At 46.3% G+C, this 20,080-nt stretch overlaps 1 protein-coding gene across 7 annotated transcripts in view; it reads left to right on the forward strand.

The window, feature by feature from the left end:
• The window catches only part of CSGALNACT1 (chondroitin sulfate N-acetylgalactosaminyltransferase 1), a 337,768-nt gene that overhangs the window by 302,526 nt on the left and 15,162 nt on the right, over positions 1 to 20,080 (forward strand). For all 7 annotated transcript variants that reach the window (XM_061404634.1, XM_061404638.1, XM_061404636.1 and 4 more), the window contains one exon: positions 8,192 to 8,293. In XM_061404634.1, the coding sequence (XP_061260618.1) occupies positions 8,192 to 8,293 (102 nt within the window). The remainder of the gene's footprint in view (positions 1 to 8,191; positions 8,294 to 20,080) is intronic.

The raw sequence follows: 20,080 nt of genomic DNA on the forward strand, positions 1-20,080 counted from the left end.
CGCCAGGCTCCTCTGTCCATAGGACTCTCCAGGCAAGAATACTGGAGTGGGTTGCCATTTCCTCCTCCAGGGGATCTTCCAGACCCAGGGATCAAACCCACGTCTCTTATGTTTTCTCCATTGGCAGCCAGATTCTTTACCACCAGCACCACTTGGGAAGCCCAAAATCATCTTGTTCTTGTTGTTCAGTCGCTTAGTCGTGTCCTGTGACCCCATGGACTGCAGCATGCCAGGCTTCCCTGTCCTTCACTATCTCAAGGAGTTTGCTCGGACTCACGTCCATTGAGTTGATGATGCCATCCAACTGTCTCATCCTCTGTCATCTCCTTCTCCTCCTGCCTTTGAGCATCAGGGTCTTTTCTAATGAGTCAGGTCTTCACATCAGGTGGCCAAAGTATTGGAGCTTCTGCTTCAGCATCAGCCCTTCTGATGAATTCAGAGTTGATTTCCTTTAGCCCCAATACCTGGGGCTATTTAATTTCGAGTCAGAACTTGGTGAAGGTGACATTTCAAGCTGGCCAGCAGGAAATGGATCGATCCTTCAGTACATGGCTTTAGGACAGCTAATCAAGCAGTAGAAAAAATTTCATTCTGACTTCTCACCAAAACCCAAAGTAAATTCTGGTCAATTAAATATTTAAATGCCATTAAAATGACCATAAGAGTATTGGGAGAAAATACAAGCTGGTGTTTATTCAGTGTTCGGTGTTGTCTCTGTGAAGCCACTTCCATCCAGCAGTGGAAACTGTTACTACTGATTCTGAACCATTCTGGTTGTCACAGAAAGTGGAACCGTGAGTGATCTTTTTTCTTCTTTTGGATTCTCTCTGTCTTAGACATTTTTATATTGTTCTGGAAATGTTTATACCGTTGCCCTACTTTTTATGCTTTGTTTAAAAATTCAATGGAAGTTTTATTTTTTTTGCTTTTATAGTTCAAAGCTGACTTTTACACTTGTGAAAGTGATACATGGCTATAATGAGATGTTTACATGGCAGAACACAACCAGGAATAAGTTATTTAAAAACTCAGGTTTGGCCCTGCTTCCCTAAATTAACCATTTTAAACATTAATTGAACGTTCTTGGCACCTTTCTTTGCACGTCTATAGATACAAAAATACCACATTTGAAATGTCATTCAGTATGAGACGTGCTTTATGTTCTATTTTTAATGAGAGAATTAAATTTTTCCTCACTTAAACCTATAGCCATGAAATTAAAAGACCCTTACTCCTTGGAAGCAAAGTTATGACCAACCTTGATAGCATGTTCAAAAACAGAGACATTACTTTGCCAACAAAGGTCCATCTAGTCAAGGCTATGTATTTTCCAGTGGTCATGTATGGATGTGAGAGTTGGACTGTGAAGAAGGCTGAGTGCCGAAGAATTGATGCTTTTGAACTGTGGTGTTGGAGAAGACTCTTGAGAGTCCCTTGGACTGCAAGGAGATCCAAGCAGTCCATGCTAAAGGAGATCAGTCCTGGGTGTTCATTGGAAGGACTGATGTTGAAGCTGAAACTCCAATACTTTGGCCACCTCATGCAAAGAGTTGACTCATTGGAAAAGACCCTGATGTTGGGAGGGATTGGGGGCAGGAGGAGAAGGAGACGACAGAGGATGAGATGGCTGGATGGCATCACCGACTCGATGCACATGAGTTTGGGTGAACTCCGGGAGTTGGTGATGGACAGGGAGGCCTGGCGTGCTGCGATTCATGGGGTCGTAAAGAGTCATACACGACTGAGCGACTGAACTGAAACTTATAGAAAAGGATCTGCATTATGACAGAAGAAATTAGTGCTCTTTGAGAAAATGTTTCTGTGCTATAAGAGATATTAGTTCCTGGGACTTCCCTGGTCGTCCAGTGGATTAAGAATCTGCCTGCCAATGCAAGGGACGTGGGTTCAATCCTTGGTCTGGGAAAATCCACTATGGAGCAGCTAAGCCCGTGTACCGCACCTACTGGGCCTGTGCACCCCAGAGCCCATGTTCCCCAACAAGAGAGGCCTCCACAATGAGAAGCCCATGCCCCAGAACTGGAGAGTAGCCCCCGCTCGCCGCAGCCAGAGAGAGCCTACAGGCAGCAGTGAAGACCCAGCACATCCAAAAATCTAAGAGAGAGAGAGAGAGAGAGAGAGAGAGAGAGAGAGAGATAGAGAGAGAGATACTAGTTCTATCTAATTAGAGGTCTGATTAGAGATGGCTCTGAAGGTAAAACATATTTTACGAAACTGAGCAGACTGAAATCGTCATGTATCTCCACCACATATATTAATGTTAGACTAGATCAACTGAAAAATCCCAGTAAGAAGAAGAGAGGAGCACAGTTATGTTTCCTCCCTCTCTGGGGCCCATCTCCTGTCTCAGCTGCCTGTTACTTTCACCTCAGTGGGGTCTGCAGCCCTGTGTCATAACCACAGCTTCTGTGTGTCAGTGGATTTAGGGCCTTCATCAGCAGTGCTCCTAACAGTGACGCCTTCATTCCCGAGGTTTAGGGTGCCTGGATTTCATGGTCAGTGTCTCTTCAAGAAGGGTCCTGAGTGCCTGAGAACAGAACTTGTGTTCTGTGCTTGTCATCTGCACAGTTTAGGGTGCCTTGGCTGGGCTTAAAGCTCTTGGGCACGTTTCCTTTCCGCGGGAGGTTGTGGAGGTTCTGCGTATGATGACGCCGTGGAGGAGTGTGAGGCCTGCTCTGTTCTGTCTTTGCTGAAATTGGCGGAAGAATGCCTGCCTTCATCGTGACTCGTGGCCGCTTAACCCGGATGCGCCTCAGCTCAGTGTCTTGTTTTTCTGTCTCCTGTAATTCAGTTGCCTTATCTGTGGAAGATTGTTGCTGAACCCCAAAAGATGCCAGGATTCTTGGCCTCTGGAGGAGAAGAGACAGGGCCTCAATCCGGGGCCAGAGACAGGGCTTGATCACTCAGAGCTTTTGGGTAATAAAGTTCTATTAAAGCATAAAAGAGATAGCGAAAGCTTCTGACACAGACATCAGAAGGGGGCAGAAAGAGTGCCCCCTTGCTAGTGTTAGCAATGGAGTTATATACTCTCCAATAAGTTATCACAATGAATCAGAAGAATGTCTGGAGGTTTGCAAAGATCTTACTAGACCCACTCCCACAATCCACATTTCAAGATTAGCCAGAATGCCCTCAGGAAGGAGAAACTGTCCTCAAGCAGGATACATCGCTGCTATATAATCCTTAGCACAGAGTCCAAATCTAGTTGCTAGTTGTGTAATCATCAGTTCCAGGCTTAAAAATGTTTTATGTGACTAAGACTAAGGAATGTAGGGAGAAAAAAAAGACATTTGTCCTTTCTTCCTCCTTGAGAATTCCAGACCCCTATCTCCACTTGGAGAGCCCCAGACCCCTTTCTCCTCCTTGGGGACCCTGGACTTCTTATCAACCTGCCTAGGAATTGACTCTCTGATTTGTTGTAGTGGATTCTTTCATTTCGGGGAACTTTTTTGGTGTTCTAATTGCTGCTCTGTTGCTGATTTCTCTGCTTTTCGGACCTACTTATGAATTTCATAGTTTTTCTCAGTGTATTTGCTGCCCTCTAATTTTAACGCTTTCGTCTTTAATCTGCTTTTACACAAGCCTTTCCTTTATGTGAGGAATTTGATTTTCAGATCGAAAGCCTAGTTTCCCCCAGCCTCAATGGCTAATGAAAAGGTAGCTGCCGTTTGTTGGGTGAGACAAAATTTTCCTAGCTCGAGACCCTCAGGGTCTTTATTGAAGAGGCCATGAACAAGAGATGGGGGATGTTCCTGGACTGACAAGAAGTGATGCGGCTGAAGCTCTGGGCTGTCCCCGCCCTCAGTGGGAATGACACTGGTGTGTACGCGGAGGAGACGTATGGACTGCTGTGGTCAGGTGCGCTGGGGCCGCTCGCGGGCCTGTGTGCTCCCGAACTCCACTGTTGCTATGGAGATGAGGTGGCTCTTCACTCCAGCAGGTGCCGCCTCCTCGCTTGCTGTCCGGTAGCCCTGGTGCCTGTCCGGTGGACCTCACAGGGTCCACGAGCTGTTTCCTCTCCCATGAAAGCCCCAGGTGCCCCCACTCCCAGGACGTCTTCAGCCTGGCCCAGAGCAGAGGGGGTGCACCCAGGAGAACTCGCTTCAGATTCAGTTCCCTTTGCCTAGCGGTGTGTTGGCTTAAACTGACCTCCCCCTCCTTTTTTTAAATCACCTCATTCTGCCTTTTTGGAGACTCTTCTTGCATTTGCTCTTCGGCTTCTCAGTCTCCCTTGGCATCCGGCTTATCCGTTTTAAAGCACATCTGTCGTTTCACTGTGTAGTTTGTTTGCAGTTGCAAGTTTGCTCGACTTTTATTTTGACACCTTCCAGCTGGACTGAGAACCCTTCCCCATGTTGCTCTGAGCCTTCTCAGACTTTGCTGGTTATTTTTGTTTAATGTTCCCCCATTTCCCTTCCTCCAACTCTTCTCTTGTCCCTCCCAAGGCACTTATGACATTTAAACATAGTATCAGGGACACCTTTTACTTGAATTTTCTGCAGAACTTTTTAAAATTCTCTTCCTGCTTAGTGCTGTTAAGATGTTTCTGGACATTTCTGGGTCTTTAGAAACCAGTGACTATGGACTCTGAGACGGAGGTGGGGCTGCAGCGTGGGCTCTACTGGGTGGGCAGGGGACCAGCCCAGCCCTGCTGTGCACGCGCTGCGCCAGGCCGCCCACGGGGGCCTCGATCCGGGAGGCCCTTTGTGTTCCCTTGCGTAGCTCACCCAGCCCTGTCCCCCACCCAGCCTCGCCCCCTACCTTTCCCTGGGTGGGAGATTCTCTGATCAGACTCCGATGCCGTTCCCCGAAAGTTTCTGGTACACATGTTTGAGAAATGGTAATCTACACCATTCACTTTATTTCCATTAAGGTTTCTCCAGGGCCTAATAGAGGCTGTTTTTAACTTCATTTGAGCCAGATTATGTAGAAACATCTATTCAAGAGAAGAAAACCATCAGTTGGCAGTGGTCTCATTTGCTGTCCTGAAGTGGGGAGTGTAGGTCCCCATGGCATGGTCGAGGGTCACTATTGACTCTCACGCCTCAGCACCTCAAATTGTGGCATCCAGGAGTTGTGAGTCCTTCAGTGCGGGGTGCGGGAGGGGCGAGGACCCACCAAGCCGAAGAAGGTTGCTTTCTGAAGCCCGATTCTGACAGGCCCCCATTCCTCTCCGTTCCCTGTATCTCCCTGGTGTCCTCGCTGACCACAGGGAGACACTGGAGCCTGACGGGCTGTTTCATGCTTTTTCATTTGCACGGGACATGATTAAAGCCTCGGTAGGTTTTCTTCTCATCCCCCATGTTCCTGAAGAGCAGACTGACTGAGACAAGAACTGTGATGTGATTTCCTTGCATTCGCACCTTCTCAGCCGGGAGAGCCCGTGCCCCAGTCCTCTCCACCTGCGGGGCGTCCACTCGCCTGTCTAGGCTCAGCCTGGATGCCGCCTTGACCTTGGTACCTGTCCCCATCTCCCATCAGAAATCAGCCACATCCCCGCCACCCTCCTTTGCCTCATTAGACCTGTTACTGCCGTTTTCCGACCTGCCGTGCTTCCCGCTCTCAGCTGCCCCTTCCTTGCTGTCAAGTCCCTGACGTGGGCAGTGTGACCAGTGTCCCACTTTGCTCTGAGCATTTACTGGGTGGTGGGCTTTCAGAGCTAAACTCTGGAGAATCCCAGGAAACCTGGATGGTCCCTCTACAGAGCCACACGTGGTTATTCTTGTACAATCTTACTCCACTGAGAATTATGCATCGCACAGCAATGGGACTCAGTGTTTGTCCTCTCGTCTTTCAGGGGATGCAGTCCAGGGAGACCTGCTTTGAAAAACACGAAAGTTTGTAAAATTATCAGACAGATGGTGATGATGTTCCTCCCTGGGAGGCAGCGTGTGTTGGCCGCTGTGTAGATAGTTTTAATCATGCAATCTCCAATCAGAGGGAGACCTTCTCAAGGGCAGAAATGTCTTACTCGATTTTTAAGACTTCTTATTTGTTGAATGAAGGCAGGAAGGAGTAGATGCATGAATGGAGTGGGGCCTGGAGGTGGCCCTCAGAATAAACTCAGCTTTGCCTTTTCAGGACACCGGAGCTGGTGAATGAGAAGTAAAGATCCAGTGTGTCTCTGTTTTATTCCTTGAAAACAGGAAGTCCTTTGATGGATTTTAAAATGCCAACAAAGATGTTGCTAGAAAAAACAAGGATGCTTTTTATTCAGGCTCAGTGGGTGACCCTCTCCTGATCCATCCTGGGATGGATTTTTTTTCCCGAGTGCACACACTTTAAAGCAGTTTTTCAGGCGCCTGATGCTGTGTGTGCTTTTATTCGGCCCTAGCCAAGGGAGCCTCAGGATTCTCTGGCAGGTTTGCAGAAGAAGTCTTTTGTGTACAGAGAAGTTTGTCCCCCTTGGGTGGTAGCTCCGTCTGCAGGGGCGGGGCCTGGAAGCTCTCAGTTTTGAAACAGGAACAGCACCCCAGCCCTATTCCTGGTCCCTTGTCCGCTTCTCAGAGCCCCAAATTCAGTCTGGTCTCAGAGTCAGATCTCTTCCTTCCTCTGGAGATGAGAGAGAATTCGCAGAACCAAGGCTCTGAGCAGGTGAAGCCTGTGCCTCTTGCCCGGGTCAGTAGACTCTTCCCCGGTACTTCTTCCCTCTGAAATTCTCTCCTCCTCCTCCTCTCTGCACCGCAGTCCTGCACATCCCTCAAGGTGCCAGTCATTCCAGCCCGCAGGACGGTCATCCTTTCGGAATTCCGTGTACTTTTTCATCAGTGCCACGAGCTTCCTGATGATTTCATTTGAGCTCATTTATTTCTTAAGAAAGTTTTTGAGGGCAGGAACCATGTCTTCTCTGATCTTCCCAGCAACCCCAGGTAGACAGCCCCTCCTCCTTGATGTCATGATAAAAATCACTGGATAAACTGGCCTCTGCAGTTAGAGCTCAGAGACTCTGAAACTCTGATGGGGTGGTTGTCTAGCGGTTCAGGGAAGCTGCAACACAAAAATAAAGGAATGAAACGGAAGGACAAGCAAGGTATCAGCACTTCCCAAAATATCATCCTGCCAGTAGAATTGTATAAAGAAGACTGAGGGCTGAAGAATTGATGCTTTTGAACTGTGGTGTTGGAGGAGACTCTTGAGAGTCCCTTGGATAGCAAGGAGATCCAACCAGTCAGTCCTAAAGGAAATCAGTCCTGAATATTCATTGGAAGGACTGATGCTGAAGCTGACACTCCAATACTTCGGCCACCTGGTGGGAAGCACTGACTCATTGGAAAAGACCTTGATGCTGGGAAGGACTGAAGGCAGGAGGAGAAGGGGACTACAGAGGATGAGATGGTTGGATGGCATCACTGACTTAATGGATGTGAGTTTTAGCAAACGCCTCAAGATAGTGATGGACAGGGAAGTTGCTGGCGTTGCTGAAGTTCATGGGGTAGCAAAAGAGTCAGACATGACTTAGCAGCTTAAACAGCAGCAAAGTAGAAATGAACCTTTAAGTTGCTTTCAGAAATCTGCTGAAAAGATGCACAGACACATACGCATACCGTCAGCCACAGAGCAGGCAGTGGGGAGCAGGACGGGAGTCCACCCGCCGGGGAGGGTGCCGTCCAGCAGCGGTGCTTCTGGCCTGTCGCCCCCTCACTGCCATGACGCTGGCTGTCCCCAGGGTTTCTGGAGGCCCCAGAAGAATAAATGTCTTTTAACCTTTGCTTGTTCAGTCTGTAAGACTATTCTGTGTTGCACACACAAGAAAAGGCAAGGACGAGGAGTCCGGTCTCACCCTTGCTGGACTTCGGTGTTCTCATCTGTACAATGGGCTCTGTCTTCCGTCCTTCATAGACTTCTTGTGGCAGAGAAAGGGACGGCCCCAGCGCTGTTCTGGACATTGGATCCCAGCCCCAATAGGCTGGACCCGAGGCAGGTTGAGCCTGCACCCTCTTGCATCTTGCATTTTCATTGACCAGATCTACATGTTTAAATTCCATGGTTTTCTTGGTAAGAGAAATAGGAATACGGACGCTGAGACGAGCCAGCCAGAGTGTCCTGTCCCGTGCTCTGCTTTCCTGGCGGCTCGTTCCCGGGGGACCCTTTTGCACTTTACAGAACAGGTATCTGTTTGGGCTTCGCCTGTCATTGTGGACCCAGGACCAGACTTCCGTGTTTTGTTTTCCAGGGAGATGTGCATCCAACAAGATGGGAGGGTTCATCTCACTGTCGTTTACTTTGGAAAAGAAGAAATGGATGAGGTCAAAGGAATACTTGAGAACACTTCCCGGTGAGTCCGAGGTGAAGCCGTGGTCGGGAGTCCGGCACCTGAGCCTGGGAGGAGGTACCTGAGCTGGTCCAGGCTGTTTTATGTGCTTACCGCTCCTGGCCTGACCCGGGAGAGTGACGGGCTGGCCTGTGTGTTGGGAGGATTGAGGGGTTGCTTCTGCGCCCTCCATCCTGGGGACCGCCCGCCTCGCACACATCCTTGTAGTGTGGGGCAGCGACTCGGATGGGTGGGGGACAACAGCCCAGAGTGGCCCGGGTGGGGGACAGGGCTTCTCTGGCCCACCGTGTGGGGCCCCGGCACGTGTGGGGACTACACTCAGCAGGGATGGAGTTGGGGAGCATGGCCATGTGGGGAGCTGCTTCTCAGCCCTGCTCTTCAGGGCTCCATCTCATCCACTTCGCAGATGGGCTCACCCTCCGACTCTCTCATTCTGCACTTTGAGATCAGAGAGGGGTGGGCGGTGATGATGGCGGGGTCGGGGGCTAGATTCACAGAAGCTGTTGAACCAGCACCTTTGGACGGAGGCTTGTGGGTTTCTACCTCATTCATCAGTTACGTGGGGAATAAATGTATTAAAAAAACAACAGAGAGGGTTTTTCCCCCTACCCAAATAAACGAACAAACATGTATTTAATGGGTACACATCTGTGGCATTTTCTGCTTGTGAGGAGGCTGGTGGTACTGTCTGCTCACTCCTCCTGGTTTGCAGCTGCAGGTGAATGACCAGGTGGGTGGTTTCTCTGTACGTACGTCTTGGAGGGTGGTCAGAGGTACTGGGGGCGGAAGTCATCTGAGTAGGTTCATCTGGTTTGAGTATAAACAAGTCCCTCTGTTTTCAGTCTCTGGTCAAAGCATAAGATGCTGAGACTAAGTGCACTTTTTGTGTTCAGGCTTTGTTACTAATTTTGTATTACCGAGCACAAGATCAGAATGGTAGTAATTATTCAGACATCTGAAGCAGTGCACTGGTCAGATTCTATCCACCCTGACTTTTGTAAATGAAGCTTTATTGGCTTGAAGGCCTGCTCATCTCTTTCTGTATCATTTATGGCTGCTTTCATACTCAACTGCAGAGCTGAGTAGTTATGACAGAGACAGCGTAACTCACAGAGCTAAACTTTTTACTATCTGGTCCTTTATAGAAAAAGTTTGCCAACCTCTGTTCTAAAGCAATAAGGAGTTAAAAGAGTTTAAAACTAGTACCAGTTTAAAGCCGTGGCGCCTGCCGAAGGGAGATCAAAGAGAATAAAATAATTGAATATCCTAAATGTAAATGAAATAGAAATCTCTCGACTCCAACGCGTTGCAGTATCCTTTTCATCTCTACTTGGGAGTGAGGAGCGGGAGTTATTAGAATTGATGTCCTCTGCCGGTGGATAGGTTTTAACATCTCTGCAGGTAGCCACGGGAGGTGTGGATCTTTCTCACGCCTTCCAGATGATTCTGACAGGCAGCCCAGATTGAGAATGATTGTCTAGGAAAGTGGAGGTCCCTCCAGGGGGCTGCCTGAGCTACCTCCTTTAAGAATATTTTAAGTAGAGGTCCAGGGGACTCTAAAGCACAGTCAGGCTGGGTCTGGCATCTTCCAAGGACATCAGAAGGCGGTTAGACATTTGCTGATAGATACATCAGGCCAACTTTAGACGAGTCTGATGGACAAATGGGAGGCCACTGAGGCTGTGTTACAGGAAATGCTCTGTCCAGTGGCTGGAGTGCCCGGGACTCTATCAAGGCAGTTTCTTTCATATCATATTACCTGGCGGGCTGAATTCACACTCAGAGGGTTGTGTGGTCAGCCAAGAATGAATAGAATCTGAACAAGGACAGTACAATCATTCCCAGGGTAGGGATGGTTTGGAAAACTCCCAGAGACGAAGCTAGCCCTGAAGGGGACTTCGTGCTGGAGCCTGAGCCAGTCTTTGAAGCAGCGCTGCAGAAACTTGCTGCCTCCTGGCTCTGATCACTGGTGACACTGCAGTGTTGATGTCGCGGAGGCCGTGGGGCGTGTTCTGCCCCCTCCTGGGTGTTGCTTTAGGAATGCCCTGCCCTCTGCCGCCAGCCTGAGCTGGTTCCCCACGGCTGCTGCCTGCAACCCCGTGGAGCAGATGGAGTTCCTCATCACCCGCTGTACCCACTCGGCAGTCCCCAGGCTCTTACCTCTCCCATCGTTTTGATGGCTCAGTGCCCCGCAGCCGCACGGGGGCGCAGCTCACCCTTCATCCTCACTCGCCGTGTTCCCTTGGATCTGGGTTCCCTCCACCCTCCTTCCTGCTTCCTCTGATGCTCTGTCCGTCCACACCCAGATCCCCACTCTGGAGCTCCCCCTGCCCTGTCCTGCCCTCTCGGCTCTGACCACCCTCTCCCTCAGCATCTCTCATACACGCTTCCTGGTGCATTTCTATTGTCCTGACTAGGCTATCTGCTGCTACAGTCTCGTGCTTCTGTGATGCCAGCCCTCAGCATAGGGCCTTACCCAGTTTTAAAATGTTCAGTGTCCTTTAGGAGAAGGACAATGCCCAGTGTGTAGTAAATTTGTACGTAGTAATCTATGTAAAACACACAGAAGAAGCTTTACTAACTACCATTTTTATCCTTCTCTTAAGATGCTAAAACTTTAATTAAAATGCATTTCATCTTTGAATAATATTAAAATGTTATTATTAAATTAGTAAATAATGTTAGATAATTATTATTAATAATTATTAAACCATTGTTATTAACATGAATGATACCACTTAATGTTTGCACCAACCTTATAAGATAGAAGCTGTTATTAACCCCATTTTTTCTTTTTATTTTTCTGCACGGCATGTGCGATCTTAGTTCCCCTACCAGGGATCAAACCCGTGCCTGCTGCAGTGGAAGCGTGGACTCAATCACTGGAACTCCCTGACCCCATTTCTTAGGTGAAGAGGTGGAGGTTCAGAGAGGTTGGTACTCAGCCTGCCACTCCTGATCCGGGGTCCGGGCAGACCTGAACCTCATGTGTAACTTCCAGATTCCCAGTCTTAACATCCCAGCAGATTCTCACTCTAAAAAGCCATGGCTGTTCGTTGAAAATAGTAAGATTTGAAACCAGTTTCAGTGAAATTTATTTCACTTGGCTATCAGCATTGTGATAAAACTATTCTAAACCTAGCTAATAAACACATATTTTAAGAATGTCTTGGAAAAGTCTAGCTTAGTGACCAGCGGGCCGTGTTTGTTATCTCTTGGCTTATGCTCACTCCGTCGAGCTTTCTGTTTCTGCGGACAGCTACCTCACGGTGTTTCCCAAACTACAGTTTGTGATTCATTAGTGCTGTGAAATTGATTTGATTTGAGTGGATTGTGTGCAGTGTTTTCAAAAAACCAAGGTAGAACAGGACAGAAGATTATCAAAATGTATCACGAGTAGTAAAGATGAAATATTGTTTCATGAAACTTTAATTTCAGAGAGTGTGTGTGTAGAGGGGTTGCTTGTCACGATGTATAATATATCCTTTTGTAAGGATAAGCGTGGTGGTCAAAATATTTAGAAGCTACTGACATAGATAGAGATCCCATTAGTTTGAGAGGGGATCCAGGCATAAGATCTCAATAACATTTTCTAGTCTGCCCTTGGGCTTCCCTGGTGGCTCAGTGGTAAAAAATCCACCTGCCAATACAGGAGATGTAGGTTCAATTCCTGGGTTGAGAAAATCCTCTGGAGAAGGAAATTTCAATCCACTCTAGTATTCTTGCCTGGGAAATTCCATGGACAGAGGAGCCTGCGGGCTACAGTCTATGGGGTCACAAAAGAGTCGGGCACAACTTAGTGGCTAAAAGACAACAATAAAACAACAACAAATTAGTTCTCAATAGATGATTTTTATTCCACAGATATTTTCGTACTTCTTGTTGTTCCATTGCCACGTCGTGTCTGACTCTTTGTGACCCCATGGACTGCAGCATCCCAGGCTTTCCTGTCCTTCAGTATCTCCCAGACTTTTCTCAGGTTCATGTCCATTGAATTGGTGATGCCATCCAACCATCTCATCCTCTGTTGCCCTCTTCTCCTTCTGCCTTCTGTCTTTCCTAGCATCAGGGTCTTTTCAAATGAGTCAGCCGTTCATATCAGGTGGCCAAAGTATTGGAGCTACAGCTTCAGCTTCAGTTCTTCCAAAGAGTATCCAGGGTTGATTTCCTTTAACATTGACTGTTTGGATCTCCTTGAAGCCAGGGGACTCTTAAGAGTCTTCTCCAACACGACAGTTCAAAAGCATCCATTCTTTGGCGCTCTGCTTTCTTTGCTCTCCTGCTCTCACATCTGTACATGGCCACTGGAAAGACCACAGCCTCGACTATACGGACCTTTGTTGGCAAAGTGATGCCTTTGCTTTTTAGCACTACGCTTCATCTAGTCTTAAATTTTACAGCCTAGCTTAGTGGTTCTCAAATATAAATGTACTTTGAATAACCTGGCGTGCTTTTAAAAATGCAGATTCCTGAGCTCCAGCCCCAGAAATTGAGTTGTTAGGTCTGAGATGAAGCCTCCGAATCAAGACTGAGTTCAGCCTGCGATGCTGATGTGAGTGGCCCATGGCCTGTAGGGGGAGTTCGAGCCTAGGGAACCCACTCCCACTCCACTGTTCTTGCCTGGAGAATCCCATGGACGGAGGAGCCTGGAGGGCTACATTCCGTGGGGTCGCAAAGAGTTGGACATGACTGAGCGACTAACTAACACACACACAGCCTGGGGACATTTGCTTGGAGCTGTGTGTTAGAAAATTAAAAAAAAAAAACAAAACTGTACTGGTAGATGGATTTGCATGAGTTTTAATTTACCGTGTGGCATCTTTGTCCAGTCGTGAGGACAAGAAGGCATCTTTCAGAAGGATAGTCTCCAAGATGGAAGCACTGGAACCGAGACCCTGCCCTGTCCTGCAGCCGTGTGCCCGAGGGTTTCGTGTGTGCTGTCAGGAACCAGGCTTTGTTGCCATGGTGTTGTCTGCATTTCATGCCTCTTTGAAGGGACTTGTTTGATGTGTATCTTCGGGAGCAATTTATTAGAATATCCGTAAAGAAACCTGGAGAGAAAGTTGTCTGAAATTTGAGCGTAATTGTTACTTTAATATTCTTCATAAACAAGGAGGCTTCATTTTATCTGTTTACTTTTTAGTATTTATTCGGCTGCATCAGATCTTGCCGCACATAGGCTCTTCATGGCGGTGTGCAGGCTTCTGTCTAGTTTTGAGGTGGGGGCTTCACTGCCCCACGGCATGTGGGGTCTTAGTTCTCTGGTCAGGGATCAAGTCCCGTGTCCCCTCTGTTGGAAGGCAGATTCTTGATCACTGGACCACCAGGGAAGTCCCAACAAGGACTTTTTTTTTTTTTTTTCTTCCAATTTTATTTTATTTTTAAACTTTACATAATTGTATTAGTTTTGCCAAATATCAAAATGAATCCGCCACAGGTATACATGTGTTCCCCATCCCGAACCCTCCTCCCTCCTCCCTCCCCATACCATCCCTCTGGGCCGTCTCAGTGCACCAGCCCCAAGCATCCAGCATCATGCATCGAACCTGGACTGGCAACTCGTTTCCTACATGATATTTTACATGTTTCATTGCCATTCTCCCACATCTTCCCACCCTCTCCCTCTCCCACAGAGTCCATAAGACTGTTCTATACATCAGTGTCTCTTTTGCTGTCTCGTACACCGGGTTATTGTTACCATCTTTCTAAATTCCATATATATGCGTTAGTATACTGTATTTATGTTTTTCCTTCTGGCTTACTTCACTCTCCAACAAGGACTTTTTTAGAAAAGAGTCTCATCTGCTAAAATGAAAAATGCTACAAAGTCAATTCCTTTCTAGAAGATAAAGAGTCCTGGACACTGGGAAGTGCCTCACAAATGAAGGCAGCTTCTCAGGGCTGTGGCCATCTCGCCCAGCATCTGCCAGAGAAGGGACCAAGCGCCACTCAGCTTGGTGACCACTTCTTTGCGCAGATGTGCCTGTATTTTTAGGTGTTCCAGATGGTTCTTTGGGGGATTTGAGCATGGCATATAGATTGTAGTATCGTGATAGTGTTAACTTTCTTGAGTGTAAGTACATCACTGTTATTTATAAAGGAACGTATCTTGGTCCTTATTTTTGAAAGTGAAGTTGCCCTGATGCCTGTAACCTCAAATGGTTCAGAGGAAGGAAGGAAATACAGCCAAAGTTTAACACTTGATGAACCTGTGTGAATGGTATATAGGTACTTTAGTATGCTTACAACCTTTCTAATGGTTTAAATTTTTCCAAGTAAAAATTCAGAGAAGATATGCTATGAAAAAAATTAAGTGAAATTTAGTTCATACAATGTAATATAATGCAGCAGTTTTTTTTAAAGGCTATATCAGTGAAATGGTGGAATAAAGACCTTGCAAAAATTCTCCTCCATAAAAGCAATGGGAAAATTAGTAAAAATCGTCAGAATCAACTTTTATAAGACTATGGAAATTAAAGCTTGCAATAGACTAGAAAGTGCTCTAAATAACCGAATCTCGGTGTGAACAGGGAGCTTTGTGAACTTTAACTTGCCTCTTTTCCATGCCTCTCCCTGCCTTCATCTCGTCAATAACCTTGAAGGGCAGCAGCCCATAGGAGTCACAGCTTGGCAGCCACTGGGCGCCAGTATATGGCTGGAGCTCTGGCTCATGTGCAGGGAACGTTGTTAGAAATTGTTCCTGAGGAGGCCCAGGTGTAATCCTTAATAGCCAAAGACACGAAGTCAACTGTATTAAATAAGTTCAAGGAATTAAAAGAAACGGTGTTTAAAGAAGTAAAGAAAAATATGAGAGCCTTGTCTCACCAAATAAAGAGAGATCAGTTAAAACAAGAACCAAATAGAAAGTCTGGAGTTGAAAAGTACAATATTTAAAATAAAAATTTCACTGTGGGGCCTCAAGATCCGTTTTGATCGGGCAGAAGAAAGAATCAGTGAACTTTAGGTCAGTTGATATGATACAGTTTGAGAAACAAAAATACAAAAGAATAAAGTAACTGAGTAAACCTCAGAGGCCTGTAGGATACCATCAAGGATGCCAACGTAGACATACTGGGAGATATCCTATCCAGAAAGATAGGAGAGACATAGAGGCAGGAAGAGATACCTGAAGAAATAATGGTCCCAGACTCCCTGTATTTGATGAAAACATTAAACTACACACCCAAGAGGCTCAAAAACTCCAAACAGGAAAACTCAAAGACATGCAACAAATAGTTGAAAGACAAAGAGTAAAAGAATCTGTGTTACTGAGTCCAAACTTTTATAGCCCACCACGTTGTAGGCCAATAAACTGAGAGATGCAGTGTTGGGGCAAGGAGTAGTGGCTTTATTTTCAAAGCCAGTGGGTGGTGGACTTATGCCCCAAGAACCATCTTCCTCCAGTTAGAATTCAAGTTCCTCTTTTACTGAAAGGGGAGGGAACGTGGTTGGTTGTTGCAAAACCTCTTGGTGTTGGAATCCTTTGGTCTTGCAGCTGTTCACAGGTCACAATGTTCCTGTAAACTTCCAACAAGACAAACCTTATTCCCTGTCCTGCAACTTTTTGTCGCTATATGAATGGGAAAATGTTATACCTGTAAAGGTCAAGACCTTGAGAACAGTCTTCTTGTATATTTCAGGCTATAGGCAACATTTTTAACTTGTAGCAAAAGCAGTAGAATACCAAGTTTAAAGTAAAAGAAGCAGATCCAATATGGAGTCAGATTTGTTCTTCTCTATATAAGCAGCAGGAGTGAAGCAACTCAACAGGTCCAAGGAATCCTTTATAAGATAGAAAGTGGGATGGCATATTCAAAGTGCTGAAAGTGAAGTTCTGTCGACCAAGAAGTCTATATTCAGCAAAACCATCCATCAAAAATAAAGGAGAAATTAAGACATCCTCAGTTGAACAGGAACTGAGAGAGTTTGTCACTGGTAAATAAGAAATAAGGAAAGGAGTATTTGTGGCTGATGGGAGAGGATACTAAACTCAAATCCACACAAAGAAACACAGAGCGCCAGAATAGTAACTACATTAACAGAAGACACAGTAAAAACGTATTTTTTTGTGTATAGCTTTTTTCCTCTCTCATTTAATAGATAACTGCATAAAGCAGTAATTATACATCTGTACTGATAAAGGCACAACTGATTTTTATGTTAATTTGTTTCCCGAAACATTACTAAATTCATTTGTTAGTTCTTAATGGGTTTTTGGTGAAGTCATTAGGGTCTTCCATATATAGTATCATGTCGTCTGCAAATAGTGACAGTTTCATTTCTTTCTTTCCAAGATGGATGCGTTTTATTTCATTTTCTTGCTTAATTACTTTGGTGCCGCTGCTGCTGCTAAGTCGCTTCAGTCGTGTCTGACTCTGTGCGACCCCATAGACGGCAGCCCACCAGGCTCCCCCATCCCTGGGCTTCTCCAGGCAAGAACACTGGAGTGGGTTGCCATTTCCTTCTCCAGTGCATGGACTTCCAATACTGTGCTGTTTAAAAGTGGCAAGAATGGACATCTTGTCTTGTTCCTGACCTTTGAGGAAAGGCTTTTACATTTTTACTGTTGATTATGATGTTAGTGGGCTGTCCTGGTGGCTCAGACGGTAAAGAATCTGCTTGCAATGTGGGAGACCTGAGTTCTATCTCTGGTTTGGGAAGATCCCCTGGAGAAAGGAATGGCTACCCATTCCAGTATTCTTGGCAGGAGAACTCTGTGGACAGAGGAGCTACAGTCCGTGGGGTCCAAAGAGTCGGATGCAGCTGAGTGACTTTGAGAGAGAACGATGGTGTTAGCTGCGGATTCTAGAATATGGCCTTTGCTATATTTAGGTACATTCCTTCTATTCCTAATTTGTTGAGCGTTTCTATCATAAAAGGATGTTTGAATTTTTTCTGCATCTATTGAAATGATAATAAAATTTTTATTTTTCATTCTGTTAATGTGGTGTATCACATTTTATTAATTTGCAGATGTTGAACCATCCTTGCATCTTAGGGATGGATCTCTCTTGATCATGGTGTGTGATCCTTTTAATGAACTCATGAATTCAATTTGCTAGTATTCTGTTGAAAATTTTGCATTATGTTCAGGGATGTTGGCTTGTAGCTTTCCTTTTGTGTTTTTGTTTGACTTTGGTACCAGGGTAATGTTGGCCTCATAAAATGACTTTGGAAATGCTCTTCTCCCTTCAATATTTTGGAAGCGTTTGAGAAGGATTGGCATTAATTCTTTAAATGTTTGGTAGAATTCATCTGTAAAGTCAGCCAGCCCTGGGTTTTTATTTGGGGAGATTTTTGACTACTGATTCAATCTCCTTGTTCATTATTTGTCTGTTCAGATTTTCTATTACTTCATGATTCAGTCTTGATAAGATGTATGTTTCTAGGAACTAATCAATTTCTGTTATCTAATTTGTTGGTATGTAATTGTTCACAGTTGTCTCATGATATTTAGTATTTCTGTGGTATCAGCTGTAATGTCTCCTTTTTTGTTTATAATTTTGCTGATTTGAGTCATCTGTTATTTTTCAAGATAATAAGCTGAAGGTTAGTCAATTTTGTTTATCTTTTCAAAAGAAACTTGCTGAAACAACTGTATAAGCAGGCTTGTATATAAGCTCAGAAACTAGAGAACTCTAAATTTTTTAAAATGCCTGCTATGAAAAACTAGCTGGGAATATGTTTAGCTTTAAATTATTTACTGTATTCATATCCCTTTAGTAAGTAGAAGTCATAAGCAATGTCAGTGTTCAGGGATGTTAGATTTAAATTTTTAAGTTATACATTAAATATGTATTTCTATGTAAATTTTTAAATGTGCTTTTTTTTTTTAATGAAGGGCTTTTGTGGGAAGTGTCACATTAAGATAATTTCCTTGTAGCAGTCAGAAGATATTGATATTAGAGTAGATCACATTAGACAGCAAGATCTTTTATCATTTTTAAGCCAGCAGTTCTGGGAAATGCAAGTCAATTAAAGAAATTAAGTCTCCGTTGAAACAGTAGCTTCCTCAGGTCATTTTAAACTCTGTCAGCATGACTACACCTAACCTGGAGGAGACCCCATGCATCGGACTTATATTAAGAGAAAAGAATTGAAGGAGAAGCTCAAGAATTTTGTCAGTCGATAATTACAGTTCAAGAAGAAAAGAGAAGAAATAATTATAAGTAATTCCGGGGCCATTTGGAGCTGCAGACTCTGATTCATAACAAGAAATTACACAGGAAAAAATGTGATGCTGTGAAAAACCCCGTTTCTTACAAGGCACTTACTCTTGTTTGTGTGTTCAGTTGCTTAGTAGTGACCGACTCTTCGCAACCCCAAGGACTGCAGCCTACCAGGCGTCCTCTTGCCCATAGAATTTTTCAGGCAAAAATACTGGAGTGGGTTGCCATGCTCTCCTCCAGGGGATCTTCCCAACCCAGGGATCAAACTTGCATCTCTTGTGTCTCCTGCACTGGCAGGCAGATTCTTTCCCACTAGCTTCACCTGAGAAGCCCGTGTTACTCTGGACATGCCGCTAGATATTACATTTCTTTGTATGGGTAAATGAAATATTTCAAGCCAAATTACATCGTATTTTCCTCAGCACTCTGTTTTTCCTTTTACTGACGTATTTGTAATCTTCTGTAAAGCTTGGGTTTGTGCCTGAGAAAGAGTTGATTGGGGCGTCTTCCGGATTGGGGAGGGAGGCCCACCGCAGAGGATGAGGTGGTGTCCTGGGCCAGCGCCTCCCACAGGTCCCAGGTCTGAGTCCATGGACTCATCTCCTGACTCATCTGGTGTTTATGGAGCTGCTCTGCGTCCCATGGGCGCCGTTTACTGCAAGCACTGATAGCCCCTGACGATAGAGGTAAGGGCAGCCCCTGTCCTGCAGGCCAGGGGGGTCAAGTGCACAGGGCGTGAGAGAGGGCACTGGGTCCCGGAGGATGGAGGAGGGACTGGCCCCGACGCCTGGGGGCCCAGAGAGGACACCTCGTCCCACGGGAGGGCGGGAGGGGATGCCACTCGACAGGGACCATGAGAATCGGGGGGGATCTTCCCTGGAGTCTGTGGAGGAAGTGGATCCCCCGGGGAGGAGACCGCAGAGCTGATGCAGGAGGTCCCTGCGTGTCCACACCATCCGTGCCCGTCTTTTGGCGGAGGGGGTGGAGATGGACAGAGCTCAGCATGGCCCCCGGCCTGTGTGCCTCTGCATCCGGGCTGGGCCTGTGGTCGTGCTGTGCACATCCCCACACCAATGACCCACTGCAGCAAGTCGGTGTTCTGTGTTGAAACGTGACCTTGCTTTTGCACATCCTCTTAGTACACGGTCCCCGCGCCGCCGGCAGGTGCTGGGGCCCACTCCAGTGTTCTTGAGCTTCCCTGGTGGCTCAGCAGTAAAGAATCCGCCTGCAATGAGGGAGACTTGGGTTTGATCCCTGGGTTGGGAAGATCCCCTGGAGAAGGGAACGGCTACCCACTCCAGTATTCTGGCCTGGAGAATTCCATGGACTGTAGAGTCCATGGGGTTGCCAAGAGTCAGAAATGACTGAGCGACTTTCACTTTCACTTCAGACCAGGGTTTGGGGAACCAGGGGGTGGAACAGATGAGACTGACCTTTGTGTGGGGCACGTGTGTCCCCCCCAGCCACCATCCCCCCAGACCTGTAGCTCTTGCTCAGTCATCTCCCTGCCACTCGCTCAGCCCCCAGGCTGCTCGTCTTCCCGGATGTTAGTTCAGTAAGAAAGTGAAAGTGTTAGTTGCTCAGCCGTGTCCGACTCTTTGTGACCCCACGGACTGTAGCC

The sequence above is a fragment of the Bos javanicus genome, chromosome 27, assembly GCF_032452875.1.
Source record: "Bos javanicus breed banteng chromosome 27, ARS-OSU_banteng_1.0, whole genome shotgun sequence".
Taxonomy (NCBI): Eukaryota; Metazoa; Chordata; class Mammalia; order Artiodactyla; family Bovidae; genus Bos; species Bos javanicus.